At 38.4% G+C, this 22,144-nt stretch overlaps 1 protein-coding gene across 1 annotated transcript in view; it reads left to right on the forward strand.

Moving 5' to 3' along the window:
• The first annotated feature begins 490 nt into the window (after positions 1-490).
• The window catches only part of CYP2C19 (cytochrome P450 family 2 subfamily C member 19), a 55,909-nt gene continuing 34,255 nt past the window's right edge, over positions 491-22,144 (forward strand). Inside the window, exons 1-5 of the mRNA XM_045361224.3 lie at positions 491-687; positions 2,528-2,690; positions 2,861-3,010; positions 14,462-14,622; positions 15,785-15,961. Coding sequence (XP_045217159.2) covers positions 520-687; positions 2,528-2,690; positions 2,861-3,010; positions 14,462-14,622; positions 15,785-15,961 — 819 coding nt within the window. The 5' untranslated portion in view covers positions 491-519. The remainder of the gene's footprint in view (positions 688-2,527; positions 2,691-2,860; positions 3,011-14,461; positions 14,623-15,784; positions 15,962-22,144) is intronic.

Consider the following 22,144-nt stretch of genomic DNA (forward strand, 5'->3'; position numbering starts at 1 on the left):
TCATGTTTAGGCTGCTGTATTTTTAGTAGGCTATATTAAATAGACGATTTCATTATAAAGGACAAAGTCTCCTAATCTTTGATATAGCATTGACATACTTTCAAAATATACAAGGCATAGAATACATCAATTTCCCTCAAAATCATAAATTCCCAACTGGTTATTAATCTAAGAATTCAGAATTTTGAGTAATTGTTTTTGCATCAGATTATTTACTTCAGTGCTTTCAATTATGATGGTGCATTGGAACCACTTGGGTTAACTTATTTATTTATTTATTTTTTAAATTACCAATACCTAGGCTCCAAAGTGGGCACTGGAATGAAGGAGAACAAGACCAAAGGACATTTTATTTTTATCTTTATCAGTGGGTCAAAGTCCTTTCAGAAGGAGCATATGGTGGACCTAGGTGATTGGTCACTTTATACGTCAAAAAGGCACACAGTGAATTAGCATGGAGTGTTATAAAAGGCTTGGAGCGCAAGCTCGTGGTTGTCTTAACAAGAAGAGAAGGCTTCAATGGATTCTCTTGTGGTCCTTGTGCTCTGTCTCTCCTGTTTGCTTCTCCTTTCACTCTGGAGACAAAGATCTGGGAGAGGAAAATTCCCTCCTGGCCCCACTCCTCTCCCAGTGATTGGAAATATCCTACAGATAGATATTAAGGACGTCAGCAAATCCTTAACCAACGTAAGTATGCTCCTTCAGTGGCTTGCAAAAGGTAAGTAAATTCACCTGTAGATTTTGAATAAAATATATCCCTAGAGGTACATTGTTACAAGAGATCATTGTAAAGTAAAATACTTTGAAAGGCTTTTGTTGCCTTTTCTCCATCACTGCAGAGGTGAAACCTCAGTGTAACTGAGTCTGTCAGGGTCAGAAATAGTGGAATGCAATCATGTATTTTGTGAGTAGAGAAAGATTTAGGTCTTTGCATGTTAGATTCAAAATAACAAAGTGTCGATAGTTTGAAATGTTGTGTTCCTTCTTTATTTCATAGTCATTTGCTATAATTTTTGGCTGAAGGTAAATGGTAAGGGATGTGTTTGTTATTAGAGATTTTATTATGTAGGTCCTCTACTATATTAGCCATGTATTTTATTCAGAATAGCCATGAAAATTGAACTTTTCTGAAGAAATAATTTATGCCTGTTGCAAAGGAAATAACTGTGGGTTCAGGACCAGCAAAAGCAGATAAGTAGTAGATAGGACGTTATAGACTTCCATTATTGGATCCACAAATTAATGTTTTAATTAAACTATAGCTACAATATATAAACCCCAAAATGACCTTAGGGTTTAGTAATAGTAGGAATAGTGGTAGAAGATGTATAATTATTAGGGTTTTTTTCTCATGTGAAAGATGGTTTAACAGTGTTCATATGATATGTGAATACCCCTCATTGTGTAATAATTAGCACATACAGAAAGTAAAGGGCTGCGATTAGTATAGTATAGTAAACCTTGTAAGCATGCTGGTATGATTAGACCAAGAGAATGAGGTATAGTTATGAAGACTACTACTAGAGTGATGGTAGGGGGCAGGGCAAGGTTGGCAAGGCTAGTTAGGAGTCATCATGTGGCTATCAGGGGGAGAAGTGTTTGAAGGCCCCATGTTATTAGTATGGTTTGGCTGTGTATTTGTTTGTAGTTTGAGTTTGCAAGACAGAATAGTACAGATGAGGTTAGTCCTTGGGCAATTATTAGGGCAGTTGTGCCTGTAAAACTTCAGGTGGTTTGAATGAGAATAGCCATGATAATAAGCGCCATGTGGCTTATGGAGGAGTAAGTAATGAGTAATTTTAGATCAGTTTGGCACAGACAAATAGAGCTTGTTATGATTATTCCTCATAGGGATAATATGAGGGAGGAATAAGCTATAAACTCTGTTAGGGGGTTAAGGATTAAGGTGATTCGTATAATCCCATAGCCACCTAATTTTAGGAGTACTGCTGTGGGGACTATTGATCCAGCAATGGGGACCTCTACGTGGGCTTTTGGGAGTCCTAGGTGGAGTCCATAGAGAGGTGATTTTACTGTAAATGTTATGATGCATGCTAATCATAAAAGGCTATTAGACCAGGAAATTATTAGTTTTTGAAGGGATATTTGTGCTAAGGTAGACATGAGAGTGCTGCTGATAAATTTCTCAAGCATGAGTGTTTGGGTAAGTGGAGTTTCAAATTTGGGTCTTCTGTATATTAGCTGTGGGACACTGCAAATGAATTTATCATTCTCTTAGCTCAGTTTGTTTGTTTAAAGTAGAGCGAATAGACCTGCTGAATATGTTGATGTGAAGATTAATTGTAATCTGTGTAGTAATTGTCTGACCATTGCCTTGCACATCATAGGCCATCTGAGTGGCAAGTATAATAATAATCATCATGTTTATATGTATAATTCAGAAATATTTGAGCCTGTATGACTGAATAAAAGCTTACAAATACAATGAAAATATGAATCTAAGTCAGGCTTAGTAAATGGATGAAATAGTGACTTCATTTGCTGTTACTTGTATCTCCTTTTCTAGCTCTCAAAAGTCTATGGCCCTGTGTTCACTCTGTATTTTGGCCTGGAACGCATGGTGGTGCTGCATGGATACGAAGCAGTGAAGGAAGCCCTGATTGATCTTGGAGAGGAGTTTTCTGGAAGAGGACATTTTCCATTGGCTGACAGAGCTAACAGAGGATTTGGTAGGTGTGCATGTGCCTATTTCAGCATAGGTCATGGGGATGGGGAGGATGGAAAACAGACTAGCAGAGCTTTTCATGCAGAGCTTGGCCCATCCAAATGTCTGCTCAGTGTCAGCTTCCTCTTTCTTGCCTGGGATCTCCCTACTAGTTTCTGTTTGTCTTCCTGTTAGGAATCGTTTTCAGCAATGGAAAGAGATGGAAGGAGATCCGGCGTTTTTCCCTCATGACACTGCGGAATTTTGGGATGGGGAAGAGGAGCATTGAGGATCGTGTTCAAGAGGAAGCCCGCTGCCTTGTGGAGGAGTTGAGAAAAACCAAGGGTGGGTGAACCTACTCTGTATCACTGACCTTACTGGACTGCTCTCCCCTCTACTGATATTCTTGGAAACATTTCAGGGGTGGCCAGATCTTTTATTATGAGTCCTGGTTGTTAGCTCATGTGAAGCGGGGTTTGAGGCTGAGAGCCAAGGGAATTTGCACATATTTGTGCTGTGTGTGTACAGGCATGATTGTGCATACAGTGTGGGTATAAAAGGTTCATTTAATCCTATGTTCTCCTGAACTTTGCTTCTTTGTTTTCAAATAAGAAATCATGAATATAGGTTTGAGTTCATTTTTTGAAAGAGTTAAAGAGCAGTGTTTTTCCCATTACCTATTCCACAACAAGTCACCAGAGAATACTTGGCAAGTGGACATGGTGGGAATGACCCTATCACACCCCTAGGGAGCATGAGCCAAACGGCACATGCTTTTATTTAATTGGACTGTGTTTATATGGTCAGCCTCACTGACTTGTCTGGGGTTTCTTTTAGGCCCCTGCTTGCCGTTCTGGCCAGTAATGACATTCTACAGTTTGTATTGCTTAGGCATATCTTATTGCAGTTCTCATCAATTTTTATTTCTCTGTAAACACAGCATTATTTAAAAAATAGTGTCACTTCTTGTTACTCTATTGATTTATGTATTTTGAGTAAACATATGCTGTAGCATAATTCTGTGACATACACAAATGTCAATTTATAAAATGATTTATTTACCTAGATTTTAATTATTAGTAATAACTCTGTAATCTGTATTCCTTAAGTACAATTTGGCTCCATTTCAGTTTTGGTTATCTTTTTCTAACCATATTTATGAAATTTTGGCTTCGAAACTTATGGTAATTATTATTTTCCACTGCCAACTCTGCTCACCTATGAAGCTTTACAATGAATCAGTTTATCAGCTTGGATACCAAATTACCTTGTTTTTAAATTCTGTTTTCCATATGAAATGAAAGACTGAAAATCAGATTTATCTGTGAATGATACACACACACTCAACAGACTTCCAGCTGTTCAATGCCTTGCTATTCATTCAGAGTACTTTTGATTAAAGTCACTATTTAGGGCTTATGGGTGTGAATTTGGAAGCTGTTTAAGTATAAAGTTTAATATTTCAAAATAATAAGAGCTATGCATAACAAACTCATAGCCAATATCATATCAAATGGGCAAAATCTGGAAGAATTCCTTTTGAAAACCAGAGCAAGACAAAGATGCCCTCTCTCACCACTCCTATTCAACATAGTATTAGAAGTTCTGGCCAGGGCAATCAGGTAAGAGAAAGAAAGAAACGGTATTGAAATAGGATGAGAGGAAGTCAAATTGTCTCTGTTTATAGACGACATGATTGTATATTTAGAAAACCCCATTGTTTCAGCTCCAAAACTGTTTAAGCTGATAAGCAACTTTAGCAAAGTCTCAGGAAACAAATTCTATGTGCAAAAATCACAAGCATTCCTATACACCAATAATAGATAAGCAGAGAGCCAAATCATGAGCGAACTCCCATTCACAATTGCTACAAAGAGAATAAAATGCCCTGAAATACAACTTAAAAGGTATGTGAAAGACCTCTTCAAGGAGAACTACAAACCACTGCTCAGGGAATTAAGAGATGATACAATCAAATGGAAAAACATTCCATGCTCATGAATAGTAAGAATAAATATCGTGAAAATGGCCATACTGCCAAAAGTAGTTTATAGATTTAATGCTATTCCCATCAAACTGCCATTGACTTTCTTCACAGAACTAGAAAAAACTACTTTAAATTTCATGCAGAACCAAAAAAGAGCTTGTAAAGCCAAGACAATCCTAAGCAAAATGAACAAAGCTGGAGGTATCACACTACCTGACTTCAAACTATACTACAAGGCTACAGTAACCAAAATAGCATGGTACTGATACCAAAACAGATATATAGACCAATGGAACAGAACAGAGGCCTCAGAAATAAGGTCACACATCTACAACCATCTGATCTTCAACAAACCTGACAAAAACAAGCAATGGGGAAAAGATTCCCTATTTAATAAATGGTGTTGGAAAAACTGGCTAGCCATATGCAGAAAACAGAAACTGGATCCCTTCCTTACATCTTCTTCTTCTTTTCTTTTTTTTAATTATACTTTAAGTTCTATGTTACACGTGCACAATATGCAGGTTTGTTACATATGTATACATGTGCCATGTTGGTGTGCTGCACCCATCAACTCGTCATTTACATTAGGTATATCTCGTAATGCCATCCCTCCCCACCCCCACACCCCACAACAGGCCCTGGTGTGTGATGTTCCGTACACTGTGTCCAAGTGTTTTGACCATTCTGTTCCCACCTACGAGTGAGAACATGTAGTGTTTGGTTTTCTGTCCTTGCAATAGTTTGCTCAGAATGATGGATTCCAGCTTCATCCATGTCCCTACAAAGGACATGAACTCATCCTTTTTTATGGTTGCATAGTATTCCATGGTGTATATGTGCCACATTTTCTTAATCCCATCTATCATTGATGGACATTTGGGTTGGTTCCAAGTTTTTGCTATTGTGAATAGTGCCACAATAAACATACATGTGTATGTGTCTTTATAGCAGCATGATTTATAATCCTTTGGGTATATATCCAGTAATGGGATGGCTGGGTCAAATGGTATTTCTAGTTCTACATCCTTGAGGAATTGCCACACTGTCTTCCACAATGGTTGAACTAGTTTAAAGTCCCACCAACTGTGTAAAAGTGTTCCTATTTCTCCACATCCTCTTCATCACCTGTTGTTTCCTGACTTTTTAGTGATCGCCATTCTAACTGGTGTGAGATAGTATTTCTGGTTTTGTAGTATTTGTGGCATTGTGGTTTTGATTTTCATTTCTCTGATGACCAGTGATGGTGAGCATTTTTCATGTGTCTGTTGGCTGCATAAATGTCTATAAATGTCTTCTTTTGAGAAGTGTCTGTTCATATCCTTTGCCCACTTTTTGATGGAGTTGTTTGATTTTTTCTTGTAAATTTGTTTAAGTTCTTTGTGTATTCTGGATAAAAGCCCTTTGTCAGATGGGTAGATTGTAAAAATCTTCTCCCATTCTGTAGGTTGCCTGTTCGCTCTGATGGTAGTTTCTTTTGCTGTGCAGAAGCTTTTTAGTTTACTTAGATCCCATTTGTCAATTTTGGCTTTTGTTGCCATTGCTTTTGGTGTTTTAGTCATGAAGTCCTTGCCCATGCCTATGTCCTGAATGGTATTGCCTAGGTTTTCTTCTAGGGTTTTTAAGGTTTTAGGTCTAACATTTAAGTCTTTAATTCATCTTGAATTAATGTTTGTATAAGGTGTAAGGAAGGAATCCAGTTTCAGCTTTTGCCATATGGCTGGCCAGTTTTCCTAGCACCATTTATTAAATAGGGAATCCTTTCCCCATTTCTTGTTTTTGTCAGGTTTGTTAAAGATCAGATGGTTGTAGATGTGTGGTATTATTTCCGAGAGCTCTATTCGGTTCCATTGGTCTATATCTCTGTTTTGGTACCAGTACCATGCTGTTTTGGTTACTGCAGCCTTGTAGTATAGCTTGAAGTCAGATATCGTGATTCCTCCAGCTTTGTTCTTTTGGCTTAGTATTGTCCTGGCAATGCAGGCTCTTTTTTTTTGTTCCATATGAACTTTAAAGTATTTTTTTCCAATTCTGTAAAGAAAGTCATTGATAGCTTGATGGGGATGGCATTGAATCTGTAAATTACCTTGGGAAGTGTGACCATTTTCACAATATTGATTCTTCCTATCCATGAGCATGGAATGTTCTTCCATTTGTTTGTGTCCTCTTTTATTTTGCTGAGTGGTGGTTTGCAGTTCTCCTTGAAGAGGTCCTTCCCATTCCTTGTTAGTTGGATTCCTAGGTATTTTATTTTCTTTGAAGCAATTGTGCATGGGAATTCACTCATGATTTGGCTCTCTGTTTGTCTGTTATTGATGTATAGGAATGTTTGTGATTTTTGCACATTGATTTTGTATCCTGAGACTTTGCTGAAGTTGCTTATCAGCTTAAAGAGATTTTGGGCTGAGACGATGTGGTTTCTAAATATACAATCATGTCATCTGCAAACAGGGACAATTTGACTTTCTCTGTTTCTAACTGAATATCCTTTATTTCTTTCTCCTGCCTTATTGCCCTGGCCAGAAGTTCCAACACTATGTTGAATAGGAGTGGTGAGAGAGGGCATCCCTGTCTTGTGCCAGTTTTCAAAGGGAATTTTTCCAGTTTTTGCCCATTCAGTATGATATTGGCTGTGGATTTGTCATAAATAGTTCTTATTATTTTGAGATATGTCCCATCAATACCTAGTTTATTGAGAGTTTTTAGCATGAAATGCTGTTGAATTTTGTCAAAGGCCTTTTCTGCATCTTTTGAGATAATCATGTGGTTTTTGTCTTTGGTTCTGTTTATATGATGGATTGCCTTTATTGATTTGCATATGTTGAACCAGCCTTGCTTCCCAGGGATGAAGTCAACTTGATTGTGGTGGATAAACTTTTGGATGTGCTGCTGGATTAGATTTGTCTGTATTTTTTTGAGGATTTTTGCATTGAGGTTCATCAGGGATATTGGTCTAAAATTCTCTTTTTTTGTTGTGTCTCTGCCAGGCTTTGGTATCAGGATGACATTGGCCTCATAAAATGAGTTAGGGAGGATTCTTCCTTTTTCTATTGATTGGAATAGTTTTGGAAAGAATGGTTCCAGCTCCTCTTTGTGCCTCTGGTAGAATTCAGCTGTGAATCCATCTGGTCCTGGACTTGTTTTGGTTGGTATGCTATTAATTATTGCCTCAATTTCAGAAGCTGTTATTGGTCTATTCAGGGATTCAATTTCTTCTTGATTTAGTCTTGGGAGGGTGTATGTGTCCAGGAATTTGTCTATTTCTTCTAGATTTTTTAGTTTTTTTTGCGTAGAGGTGTTTATTGTTTTTTCTGATGGTAGTTTGTATTTCTGTGGGATTGGTGGTGATATCCCCTTTATCATTTTTTATTGCATCTATTTGATTCTTCTCTCTTTTCTTCTTTATTAATCTTGTTGACAGTCTATCAATTTTGTTGATCTTTTCAGAACACTGGCTCCTGGATTCAGTGATTTTTTGAAGGGTTTTTTGTATTTCTATCTCCTTCAGTTCTGCTCTGATCTTAGTTATTTCTTGCCTTCTGCTAGCTTTTGAATGTGTTTGCTGTTGCTTCTCTAGTTCTTTTAATTGTGATGTTAGGGTGTCAATTTTAGATCTTCTCTGCTTTCTCTTGTGGGCATTTAATGCTCGAAATTTTCCTCTACATACTGCTTTAAATGTGTCCCAGAGATTCTGGTATGTTATATCTTTGTTCTCATTGGTTTCAAAGAACATCTTTATTTCTGCCTTCATTTTGTTTTGTACCCAGTAGTCATTCAGGAGCAGGTTGTTCAGTTTCCATGTAGTTGAGCAGTTTTGAGTGAGTTTCTTAATCCTGAGTTCTAGTTTGATTGCACTGTGGTCTGAGAGACAGTTTGTTGTGATTTCTCTTCTTTTGCATGTGCTGATGAGTGGTTTACTTCGAACTATGTTGTCAATTTTGGAATAAGTGTGATGTGGTGCTGAGAAGAATGTATATTCTGTTGATTTGGGGTGGAGAGTTCTGTAGATGTCTATTAGGTCTGCTTGGTGCAGAGTTGAGTTCAATTCCTGGATATTCTTGTTAATTTTCTGTCTCATTGATCTGTTTAATGTTGACAGTGGGGTGTTAAAGTCTCCCATTATTATTGTATGGGAGTCTAAGTCTCTTTGTAAGTCTCTAAGGACTTGCTTTATGAATCTGGGTGCTCCTGTATTGGATGCATATATATTTAGGATAGTTAGCTCTACTTGTTGAATTGATCCTTTTACTATTTTGTAATGGCCTTCTTTGTCTCTTTTGATCTTTGATGGTTTAAAGTCTGTTTTATATCAGAGACTAGGATTGCAACCCCTGCTTTTTTTTTTTTTTTTTTCCATTTGTTGGTAGATCTTCCTGCATCCCTTTATTTTGAGCATATGTGTGTCTTTGCATGTGAGATGGGTCTCCTAAATACAGCACACTGATGGGTCTTGACTTTTTATCCAATGTGCCAGTCTGTGTCTTTTAATTGGGGCATTTAGTCCATTTACATTTAAGGTTGACATTGTTATGTGTGAATTTGATCCTGTCATTATGATGTTAGCTGGTTATTTTCCTCAATAATTGATGCAGTTTCTTCCTAGCATGAATGGTCTTTACAATTTGTCATGTTTTTGCAATGGCTGGTACCGGTTGTTCCTTTCCATGTTTAGTGCTTCCTTCAGGATCTCTTGTAAGGCAAGCCTGGTTGTGAGAAAATCTTTCAGCATTTGTTTTTCTGTAAAGGATTTTATTTCTCCTTCACTTATGAAGCTTAGTTTGGCTGGATATGAAATTCTGGGTTGAAAATCTTTTCTTTAAGAATGTTGAATATTGGCCTCCACTCTCGTCTGGCTTGTAGGGTTTCTGCCAGGAGATCTGCTGTTAGTCTGATGGGCTTCCCTTTGTGGCTAACCTGTCTTTTCTCTCTGGCTGCCCTTAACATTTTTCCCTTCATTTCAACTTGGTGAATCTGACAATTATGTGTCTTGGAATTGCTGTTCTCAAGGAGTATCTTTGTGGCATTCTCTGTATTTCCTGAATTTGAATGTTGGCCTGCCTCGCTAGGTTGAGGAAATTCTCCTGGATAATATCCTGAAGAGTGTTTTCCAACTTGGTTCTGTTCTCCCTGTCACTTTTAGGTACAGCAATCAGATGTAGATTTTGTCTTTTCACATAGTCCCATATGTCATGGAGGCTTTGTTCATTTCTTTTTACTCTTTTTTCTCTAAACTTCTCTTCTCACTTCATTTCATTCATTTGATGTTCAATTACTGATACCCTTTTTTCCACTTGATCAAATCAGCTACGGAAGCTTGTACATGTGTCACGTAATTCTTGTGCCATAATTTTCAGCTCTATCAGGTCATTTAAGGATTTCTCTACACTGTTTATTCTAGTTAGCCATTCATCTAATCTTTTTTCAAGGTTTTTAGCTTCTTTGCAATGGGTTTGAACATCCTGCTTTAGCTCGGAGAAATTTGTTATTACTGATCATCTGAATCCTTCTTCTCTTCACTTGTCAAAGTCATTCTCCATCCAGCTTTGTTCTGTTGCTGGCGAGGAACTGCATTCCTTTGGAGGAGAAGAGGCACTCTGATTTTTAGAATTTTCAGCTTTTCTGCTCTGGTTTCTCCCCATCTTTGTGGTTTTATCTACCTTTGGTCTTTGATGATGGTGATGTACAGATGGGGTTTTGGTGCAGATGTCCTTTCTGTTTGTTAGTTTTCCTTCTAACAGTCAGGACCCTCAGCTACAGGTCTATTGGGGTTTGCTAGAGGTCCATTCCTGACCCTGTTTGCCTGGGTATCACCATTAGAGGCTGCAGAATGGTAAATGTTGCTGTCTGATCCTTCCTCTGGAATCTTTGTCTCATAGGGGCACCCAGCCATATGAGGTGTCAGTCGCCCCCAACTGGGAGGTGTCTCCCAGTTAGGCTACTCAGGGTCAGGGACCCACTTGAGGAGGCAGTCTGTCCATTCTCAGATCTCAAACTCCATGCTGGGAGAACCACTACTCTCTTCAAAGCTGTCAGACAGGGATTTTTAAGTCTGCAGAAGGTTCTGCTGCCTTTTTTTCAGCTATGCCTTACCCCTAGAGGTGGAGCCTACAGATGCAGGCAGGCCTCCTTGAGCTGTGGTGAGCTCTACCCAGTTCAAGCTTCCCAGCCACTTTGTTTACCTAGTCAAGCCTCAACAATGGCAGCTGCCCCTCCCCAGTGTCAGTGCCGCTTCACAGTTTGATCTCAGACTGCAGTACTAGCAGTGAGTGGGGCTCCATGGGTGTGGGACTGTCTGAGCCAGGTGTGGGATGCAATCTCCTGGTGTGTCATTTGCTAAAGCCATTGGAAAAGCGCAGTATTAGGGTGGCAGTGTCCCAATTTTCCAGGTGCAATCTTTCATGGCTTCCTTTGGCTAGGAAAGGAAATTCCCCCACCTCTTGCACTTCCCAGGTGAGGTGATGCCCTGCCCTGCTCTGTGGGCTGCACCCACTGTCTGACAAACCCCTGTGGGATTAACCCAGTTCCTGAGTTGGAAATGTAGAAATCACCCATCTTCTGCATCACTCACGCTGGGAGCTGCAGACTGGAGCTGTTCATATTTGGTCATCTTGGAGCCTCCCCCCTTCCTTACATCTTATACAAAAATTAACTCAAGATGAATTGAAGACTTAAATGTAAAACCTAAAGCAATAAAAACCCTAGAAGAAAACCTAGGCAATACCATTCAGGACATAGGCATGGGCAAAGACTTCATGATTAAAACACCAAAAGCAATGGCAACAAAAGCCAAAATTGACAAATGGGACCTAAGTATACTAAAGAGCTTCTGCAAATGAAGCTATCATAAGAGTGAAAAGGCAACCTACAGAATGGAAGAAAATTTTTGCCATCTATCCATCTGACTAAGGTCTAATATCCAGAATCCACAAGGAACTTAAACAAATTTACAAAACAACAACAACAACAACAACAACAACAACAACAAAAACTACTGGGTCTGTCCTGCAGACCCTGGCCAATGGATGAAACGAATACTCATATAGAGGTATGCAGTGTAAGAGCAGCTAGGGGGCTGTCTGGCTTAAGTGGCCAGAGTGTAGCCTCGAGAAGCTGGAGCTGCATGCTTTTATTCAGTGTAGGCACAATGCTGAAAACCTGGAGCCCACATAATCTGTAGGTAATTAATATTTATTGTTCCCCTTTCAGGGCACATCAAGCAGGGATGATCAAAGGTCAGCTCCTGGTCAATATAAGTAAACAAGCCTATTCATGATGACTTCCCCTTCCCTCCCTTGTGCATACTCTTGCCCTCTGCCTCAGGGTCAGAGAACAGCTGCCTTCATCTATTCTCACCTGAAGCTATGCAGAGCCTTTTCACCTTTCAGAAGAGCTGTTCCTTTCCCTATACTTTCTCCCACCACTCTGACTGATCTCCTACAAACAACTCCATCAAAAAGTGAGTGAGCAGACACTTCTCAAAAGAAGAGATTTATGCAGCCAACAAACATGAAAAACAGTTCATCATCACCGGTCATTAGAGAATGCAAATCAAAACCGCAATGAGATACCATCTTATGCCAATTAGAATGGTGATCATTAATAAGTCAGGAAACAAGAGATGCTGGTGAGAATGTGAACAAATAGGAACACTTTTACACTGTTAGTGGGAGTGTAAATTATTTCAACCATTGTGGAAGACAGTGTGTTGATTCCTCAATGATCTAGAACCAGAAATTCCATTTGATCTAGCAATCCCATTACTGGGTATATACCCAAAGGATTATAAACCATTTTACTATAAAGATACATGCACATGTATGTTTATTGCAGCACTATTTACAGTAGCAAAGACTTGGAACCAACCCAAATGCCCATCAATGACAGACTGGATAAAGAAAATGTGGGACATACACACTACGGACATACACACAATACTATGGAGCCATAAAAACTAATGAGTTCATGTCTTTTGCAGGGACATGGATGAAGCTGGAAACCGTCATCCTCATCAAACTAACACGGGAACAGAAAACCAAACACCACATGTTCTCACTCATAAGTGGGAGTTGAACAATGAGAACACATGGACACAGGGAGGGAAACATCACACACCAGAGCCTGTTGAAGGGTTGGGGGGCAAGGGGAGGGAGAGCATTGGACAAATACCTAATGCATGTGGGGCTTAAAACCTAGATGACAAGTTCATAGATGCAGTAAACCACCATGGCACATGTATACCTATGTAACAAATCTGCACAATTCTGCACATGTATCCCAGAAATTAAAGTAAAATAAAAAAATTAAAAAAGTTTATCAATCACTTGATTACAACTTTATTTCAGAGATCCTCCACCAAACAAGAAAATCTTTCCTATAATTTAATTTATTTAGCTATTAAATGATAGACTTGGCATAATCAATGTCAAATTTCAAATAAGTTAAATATGAAGGATGATTAGAGATGATAGGCATTTAGTTCCTAAAGAAGAAAATTCATTTTTAAAAAACTAAAGAAACAAAAAACTCCTTTTATTAATTTACCCTTTCTTTCTTTCTCTTTCTTTCTTTCTTTCTTTCTTTCTTTCTTTCTTTCTTTCTTTCTTTCTTTCTTTCTTTCTTTCTTCCTTTCTTTCTTCCTTTCTTTCTTCCTTTCTTTCTTCCTTTCTTTCTTCCTTTCTTTCTTCCTTTCTTTCTTTCCTTTCCTTTCTTTCTTTTCTTTCTTTTCTTTCTTTTCTTTCTTTTCTTTCTTTTCTTTCTTTTCTTTCTTTTCTTTCTTTTCTTTCTTTTCTTTCTTTCTTTCTTTCTTTCTTTCTTTCTTTCTTTCTTTCTTTCTTTCTTTCTTTCTTTCTTTCTTTCTTTTCTTTCTTTCTTTCTTTCTTTCTGTCAGAGTCTTGCTCTTTTGCCAGGCTGAAGTGCACTGGTGCGATTTCAGCTCACTGCAACCTCTGCCTCCTGGATTCAAGAGATTCTCCTGCCTCAGCCTCCCAAGAAGCTGGGATTACAGGCACCCACCACCACACTCGACTAATTTTTGCATCCTTAGCAGAGATGGGATTTCACCATGTTGCCCAGGCTGGTCTTGAACTCCTGACCTCAGGTGATCCACCCGCCTCGGCCTCCCAAAGTGCTGGGATTACAGACGTGAGCCACCATGCTCCATCTAATTTATTTTTCCTTGTTTGCCTTGCCTGGGATTTACATTTCAAATAAAAAGTTTTTGTTTAATTTTTTTTGACAAACTAATCTATGTTAGACATACTATTCATTTATATTTGTTTTCCTTCTCATAAAACACATTCTGCTTCTTACATTTATTTTCTCAAATACATGAATTCACCCATAGTCTCTCTAGTTCCTCTCTACTGATTCAACGCATGATTCTTTCAGCTATTCATTATAATATAAAAAGCTTTGAAATCCCCAACCATTCTCACGCTTTCTATCTCAGTGCTTTGTTGTCTACAGACTTTGCAGACTGATGTGATTCTCTCTGAAACTTGAATTACTAGGTTTTAAAAAAATTCTCCTTTTTTTTCTTTCCAAAGTAAAAGACAAATAGGCCAGGAATGTAAATTTAGCATTTGAGCAACCATTATTCAATCAGCTAGGTTGTAATGGTTATTTCAGGATTAATGTAAAAGTGGTGCGTTGATTTTATGCATGCCGAACTCTTTTTTTTTTTTGCTGTTAAGGGAATTCGTAGGTAAAACATTGCTTAAAACTTCTAAACTATTATTATCTGTTAACAAATACAAAGTGTTTTATAACTACAGTTTACTAGTATTTTAAAATTGTTTCCAATTCTTTAGGCTCACCCTGTGATCCCACTTTCATCCTGGGCTGTGCTCCCTGCAATGTGATCTGCTCCATTATTTTCCATAAACGTTTTGATTATAAAGATCAGCAATTTCTTAAAGTGATGGAAAAATTGAATGAAAACGTCAAGATTTTGAGCAGCCCCTGGATCCAGGTAAGGCCAAGATTTTTGCTTCCCGAGAAACCACTTATGCCCTTTTTTTCTGACAAATTCAAAATCCTATATGGACCAAACCCTGAAGTGCATTTTTGAATACTACAGTCTTGCCCATACAGCCATGGGGTAAATATCTGGGAAAGATGGCAAAGCCCTTTATTTTATGCACAAGAAATGAATGTCCCAATATAGATCTGGCTTCTAAGTCCATTAGCTCCCTGATCAGTGTTTTTTCCACTAAACTCCAGAGCCCTTTTTCTATAAAGTACTTTGGTGACAGCCCCAAAGCGTGCTCATATCACTCCATGGACATCCAGGCACTTTGGAGGCTTCCATTACTCAGAAGTCTTGTCCTCCAATTCACACTTTGTCATATTATGTGGCAGAAATATCCTAATCTAAAAGATGTTATCTCCTTCAAGGAGGGAGAATATTTGGAACCATAGAAGCTGCCAAAAAACACTGAATAGGGCAGGGGTGTTTGATATCTCAGTTGGGATTCTAGCTGATGAGATAGCTGGGTTAGGAATGACAAAATTATTGTTTTCTTGTGTGTGTATGAACCATAAACAGACATCACACTTTTACCCTGTGCTGAACTGGCATGTTTTATACTCTGCCTAGATAATAACTGTGTGATTTTAGAGAAGTCATTTAACTGCTCTGGTGCACAGTTGGAATTTGAAGCATCTTTGAACCCCTCCAACTTCTAAAATACTAATTACATTTCAGAGGTTGCTTGATAGAAATCAATATAGTAGGGACTAGCTTTGTACTATCAATCAGATTTTCCAAATTCTTTTAACCTATGCTGTCATCTACAAAACGTGAATGTAGTAATTGACACCATCTTATATTTCAAGATTGTAGAGAAGAATTGTAAAAAGTAAGAGAATTAATATAAAGATGCTTTTATACTATAAAAAGGAGATATGAGTCTAGGAAATGATTATCATCTTTGATTCTCTGGTAAGAATTTTCTTCCTCAAATCTTTTATAATCAGAAAATTACTACATATGTACAATAAAAATTTCTCCATCAAGATATAGAATATATTTTATTTATATTTATATCTTTAAATTACAACCAGAGCTTGGTATATGGTATGTAAGCTTTTATTAAATGCTTTTAATTTAATAAATTGTTGTTTTCTCTTAGATATGCAATAATTTTCCTCCTTTCATTGATTATTTCCCGGGAGCCCATAACAAATTACTTAAAAACGTTGCTTTTTTGAAAAGTTATATTTTGGAGAAAGTAAAAGAACACCAAGAATCAATGGACATGAACAACCCTCGGGACTTTATTGATTGCTTCCTGATGAAAATGGAGAAGGTAAAAAGTTAACAAAAGCTTAATTATGTGACTGCTTGCGTATTTGTGATTCATTGACTAGTTTTGGGTTTACTATGGATGTTTAAGTGGTCAAGGAGTAATGCTTGAGAAGTATTTTAAGTTTTTATTGTATGGATGAATATCAAGTAAGCATCATAGAAAATATAAAATTAAATTGTTAAATATTTAGAATACATAGACTCGATTGTTTAGATAAATATAATCTACCTGAACAACAAAGATGGCAGAATAGGAAAAGCCCTGTTCTGCAGCTTCCAGTGATATCAACGCAGAAGGTCGGTGATTTCTGCATTTCCAACTGAGGTGCCCAGCTCATCTCATTTGGACTGGTTAGACAGTGGTTGCAGCCCATGGAGAGTGAGCAGAAGCAGGGTGGGGCATCACCTCACCTGGAAAGCTCAAGGGGTCAGGGAACTACCTCCCCTAGCCAAGGGAAGCTGTGAGAGACTCTGCCATGAGGAACTGTGCATTCCCACCCAGATACTATGCTTTTCCAACAGTCTCAGCAACCTGCAGACCAGAAGATTCCCTCAGGTGCCTACAGCACCAGGGTCCTGGGTTTCAAGCACAAAACTGGGCAGCTGTTTGGGCAGACACCGAGTTAGCTGCAGGAGTTCTTTATTTCATACACCAGTGGCACCTGGAACACCAGTGAGACAGAGCTGTTCACTCCCCTGGAAAGGGGGCTGAAGCCAGGGAGCCAAGGGGTCTAGTTCAATGGATCCAACCCCCATGGAGCCCAGCAAGCTAAGATCCATTGACTTGAAGTTCTCCCTGCCAGCACAGCAGTCTGAAGTTCACCCAGGATGCTGGAGCTTGGTGGGGGGAGGGGCATCTACCATTACTAAGGCTTGAGTAGGTGGTTTTCCCCTCACAGTGTAAACAAAGCCACAAGGAAGTTAGAACTGGGTGGAGCCCACTGCAGCTCAGCAAAGCCACTGTAGCTAGACTGTCTGTCTAGATTCTTCCTCTCTGGGCAAGACATCTCTGAAAGAAAGGCTGCAGTCCCAGTCAGGAGCTTGTACATAAAGTGTCCATTTCCCTGGGACAGAGCACCTGGGGGAAGGGGTAGCCATGAGCGCAGCTTCAGCAGACTTAAACTTTCCTGCCTGCCAGCTCTAAAGAGATCAGCAGATCTCCCAGCACAGTGCTTGAGCTTTGCTAAGAGACAGACTGCTTCCTCAAGTGGGTGCTTGACCCCCAAGCCTCCTGATGGGGAGACACCTCCCAGCAGGGGTCAATAGACACATCATACAGCAGAGCTTTGGGTGGCATCTGGTGGGTGCCCCTTTGGGTTGAAGCTTTCAGAGGAAGGAGAAGGCAGCAATCTTTGCTGTTCTGCAGCCTCCACTGGTGATACCCAGGCAAAGAGGGTCTGGAGTGGACCTCCAGCAACTCCAGCAGACCCGTTGAAGTGGGGCCTTACTGTTAGAAGAAAAACTAATGAACAGAAAGAAAAAGCATCAACATCAACAAAAATCTCATACAGAGGTCACCAGCATCAAAGACCAAAGGTAGATAAATCCACAAAGATGAGGAAAAACCAACACAAAAAGTCTGAAAATTTCAAAGACCAGAATGCCTCTTATCCTCCAAAGGACCACAACTCCTTGCCAGCAAGGGAACAAAACTAGACGGAGAGTGAGTTTGATGAATTGAGAGGAGTAGGCTTCAGAAGGTGGGTGAAAACAAACTCTCTGAGCTAAAGGAGCATATTGTATCCCAATGCAAGAAAGCTAAGAACCTTGAAAAAAGGTTAGATGAATTGCTAACTAGAATAACCAATTTAGAGAAAAACATAAATGACCTGATGGAGCTGAAAAACACAGCATGAGAACTTCGTGAAGCATACACAAGTATCAATAGCCAAATTGATCAGGCAGAAAAAAGAATATCAGAGATTAAAGATCAAGTTAATGAAATAAAGCGTGAAGACAAGATGAGAGAAAAAAGAATGAAAAGGAGCAAACAAAGCCTCCAATAAATATGGGACTATGTGAAAAGATCAAATCTACATTTGATTGGTGTACCTGAAAGTGATGAGGAGAATGGAACCAAGTTGGAAAATACTCTTCAGGATATTACCCAGGAGAACTTTCTCAACCTAGAAAGGCAGGCCAACATTCAAATTCAGGAAATACAGAGAACACCACAAAGATACTTTTTGAGAAGAGCAACACCAAGACACATAATTGTCAGATTCACCAAGGTTGAGATGAAGGGAAAAATGTTAAGGGCAGCCAGAAAGAAAGGTCAGGTTACCCACAAAGGGAAGTTCATCAGACTAACAGCAGATCTCTCGGCAGAAACTCTACAAGCCAAAAGACAGCAGGGGCCAATATTCAACATTCTTAAAGAAAAGAATTTTCAACCCAGAATTTCATATCCAGCCAAACTAAACTTCATAAGCAAAGGAGAAATATCATTTTTTTACAGGCAAAAAAATGCTGAGGGATTTTGTCGCCACCAGTTCTGCCTTACAAGAGCTCCTGAAGGAAGCACTAAATATGGAAAGGAAAAATCAGTACCAACCACTGCAAAAACATACCAAATTGTAAAGACTATTGACACTGTGAAGACACTGTATCAACTAATGGGCAAAATAATCAGTCAACATCATAATGACAGGATCAAATTCACATATAAGAATATTAACTTTAAATGTGAATGAGATAAATGCCTTTGTTAAAAGACACAGACTGGCAGGTTGGATAATGAGTCCAGACCCATAGGTGGTCAGGACACCCATATCATGTACAAAGACACATGTAGGCTCAAAATAAAGGAATGGAGGAAGATTTACCAAGCAAACGGAAAGCAAAAAAAAAAAAAAAAAAAAAAAAAAAAAAGCAAGGGTTGCAATCCTAGTCTCGGATAAAACGGACTTTCAACCAACAAAGATCAAAAGAGATGAAGAAGGGCATTACATAAAGGTAAAGGGATCAATGCAACAAAAAGAGCTAACTATCCTAAATATATATATAGCCAATACAGGAGCACCCAGATTCATAAAGCAAGTTCTTAGAGACCTACAAAGAGACTTAGACTCCCACACAATAATAGTGGGAGACTTTAACAACCCACTGTCAATATTAGACAGGCCAATGAGACACAAAATGAACAAGGATATCCAGGACTTGAACCCAGCTCTGGACCAAGTGGACCTAATAGACATCTACAGAACTCTCCACTCCAAATCAACAGAATATACATTCTTCTCAGCACCGCATTGCACTTATTCTAAAATTGACCACATAATTGGACATAAAACACTCCTCAGCAAATGCAAAAGATGGAAATCATAGCAAACAGTCTCTCAGACCACAGTGTAATCAAACTAGAACTCAGGATTCAGAAACTCACTGAAAATCACGCAACAACATGTAAACTGAACAACCTGCTCCTGAATGAATATTGAGTAAATAATAAAATTAAGGCAGAAATAAATAAGTTCTTTGAAACCAATGAGAACAAAGACACAATGTACCAGAATCTCTGGGTCACATGTAAATCAGTGTTTAGAGGGCAATTTATAGTAATAAATGCCCACAGGAGAAAGTGGGAAATATCTAAAATCGACACTCTAACACCACAATTAAAAGAACTAGAGAAGCAGGAGCTAACAATTCAAAACTAGCAGAAGACATGAAATAACTAAGATCAGAGAGAACTGAAGAAGATAGAGACCCAAAAGCTCCTTCAAACAATCAATGAATCCAGAAGTTGTTTTTTGAAAAGATTAAGAAAATAGACCAGTAGCTAGACTAATAAAGAAGAAAAGAGAGAAGATCAAATAGATACAATAAAAATGATAAAGGGCATATCACCATTGATCCCACAGAAATACAAACTACCCTCAGAGAATACTATAAACACCTCTACGTAAGTAAACCAGAAAATCTAGAAGAAATGGATGAATTCCTAGACACATACACCCTCCCAAGACTAAACCAGGAAGAAGTAGAATCCATGAATAGACCAATAACAAGTTCTGAAATTGGGGCAGTGATGAAGAACCTACCAACCAAACAAAACAAAACAAAAAACAAAAAACAAACAAACAAAACAAGACACTGATTCAGAGTCAAATTCTATCAGAGGTACAAAGAGGAGCTGATCCTATTCCTTCTGAAACTATTCCAAACAATAGAAAAAGAGGGAATTCTCCCTAAATCATTTTATGAGGCTAGCATCATCCTGATACCAAAACCTGGCAGAGACACAAGAGAAAAAGAAAATTTCAGGTCAATATACCTGATGAACATCAATGTGAAAATCCACAGTAAGATACTGGCAAACCAAATCCAGCAACACATCAAAAAGCTTATCGCCACGATCAAGTTGGCTTCATCCTTGGAATGCAAGGCTGATTCAACATACACAAATCAATAAATGTAATCCATCATATAAACAGAACCAATGACAAAAACCACATCATTATCTCAATAGATGCAGAAAAGGCCTTCAAAAAAATTTAATACCTCTTCATGCTAAAACCTCTAAATAAACGAGGTATTGATGGAACGTATCTCAAAATAATAAGAGCTATTTATGACAAACCCATAGTGAATATTATACTGAATGGGCAAAAGTTAGAAGCATTTCCTTTGAAAACTGACTCAAGAAAAGGATGCCCTCTCTCACCACTCCTATTCAACATAGTATTGGAAGTTCTGGTGAGGTCAGTCAGGCAAGAGAAAGAAATTAGGTATTCAAATAGAAAGAGAGGAAGTCATATTGTCACTCTTTGCAGATGATGTGATTGTACATTTAGAAAACCTCATCGTCTCAGCCTCAAATCTCCTTAAGCTGATAAGAAACTTCAGCAAAGTCTCAGAATACAAATTCATTGTGCAACAATCACAAGCATCCTAGACACCAATAATAAACAAACAGAGAGCCAAATCACGAGTGAACTCCCATTCACAATTGCCACAAAGAGAATAAAACACCTAGGAATCAACTTAGAAGGGATGTGAAGCACCTCTTCAAGAAGTACAAATCACTGCCCAAGGAAATAAGAGGCGACATAAACAAATGGAAAAACATTCCATCCTCGTGGATAGGAAGAATCAATATCGTGAAAATGGCCATACTGCCCAAAGTAATTTATAGATTCAATGCTATCCCCATCAAGCTACCATTGACTTTCTTCATAGAATTGGAAAAAACTACTTTAAATTTTATGTGGAACCAAAAGAGAGCCTGTATAGCCAAGAAAATCCTAAGCAAAAAGAACAAAACTGGAGGCATCACGCTACCGGACTTCAAATTATACTGCAAGGCTACAGTAACCAAAACAGCATAGTATTGATACCAAAACAGATATATAGACCAATGGAACAGAACAGAGGCCTCAGAAATAAAGCCACACATCTACAACCATCTGAGCTTTGAAAAACCTGACAAAAACAAGAATTGGGAAAGGATTTCCTATTTAATAAATGCGTGTTGGGAAAACTGGCTAGCCATATGGAGAAAAATGAAACTGGACCCCTTCATTACACCTAATACAAAAATTAACTGAAGATGGATTAAAGACTTAAACATAAGACCTAAAACCACAAAAACCCTAGAAGAAAACTTAGGAAATAGCATTCAGGACATAGACATGGGCAAAGACTTCATGACTAAAACACCAAAAGCAACAGCAACAAAATCAAAAGAGATCTAATTAAACTAAAGAGCTTCTACACAGCAAAATAAACTATCATCAGTGTGAACAGGCAATCTACAGAATGGGAGAAAATTTTTACAATCTGTCCATCTGACAAAAGGTTAATATCCAGAATCTACAAGGAACTTAAACGAATTTAAAAGAGAAAAAAACCCAACTCCATCAACAAGCAGGCGAAGCATATGAACAGACACTTTTCAAAAGAAGACATTTATGTGGCCAACAAACATGAAAAAAAGCTCATCATCACTTGTCATTAGAGAAATGCAGATAAAAACAACGAGATACCATCTCATGCCAATTAGAATGGCGATCATTACAAGGTCAGGAAACAACAGATGCTGAAGAGGATGTGGAGAAATAGAAACGCTTTGACTCTGTTTGTGGGAGTATAAATTAGTTCAATCATTGAGGAAGGTAGTGTGGCAATTCCTCAAGGATCTAGAACTAGAAATACCATTTGATGCAGCAATCCCATTACTGGG

The sequence above is a fragment of the Macaca fascicularis genome, chromosome 9 (genome assembly GCF_037993035.2).
Source record: "Macaca fascicularis isolate 582-1 chromosome 9, T2T-MFA8v1.1".
In the NCBI taxonomy this organism is placed as follows: Eukaryota; Metazoa; Chordata; class Mammalia; order Primates; family Cercopithecidae; genus Macaca; species Macaca fascicularis.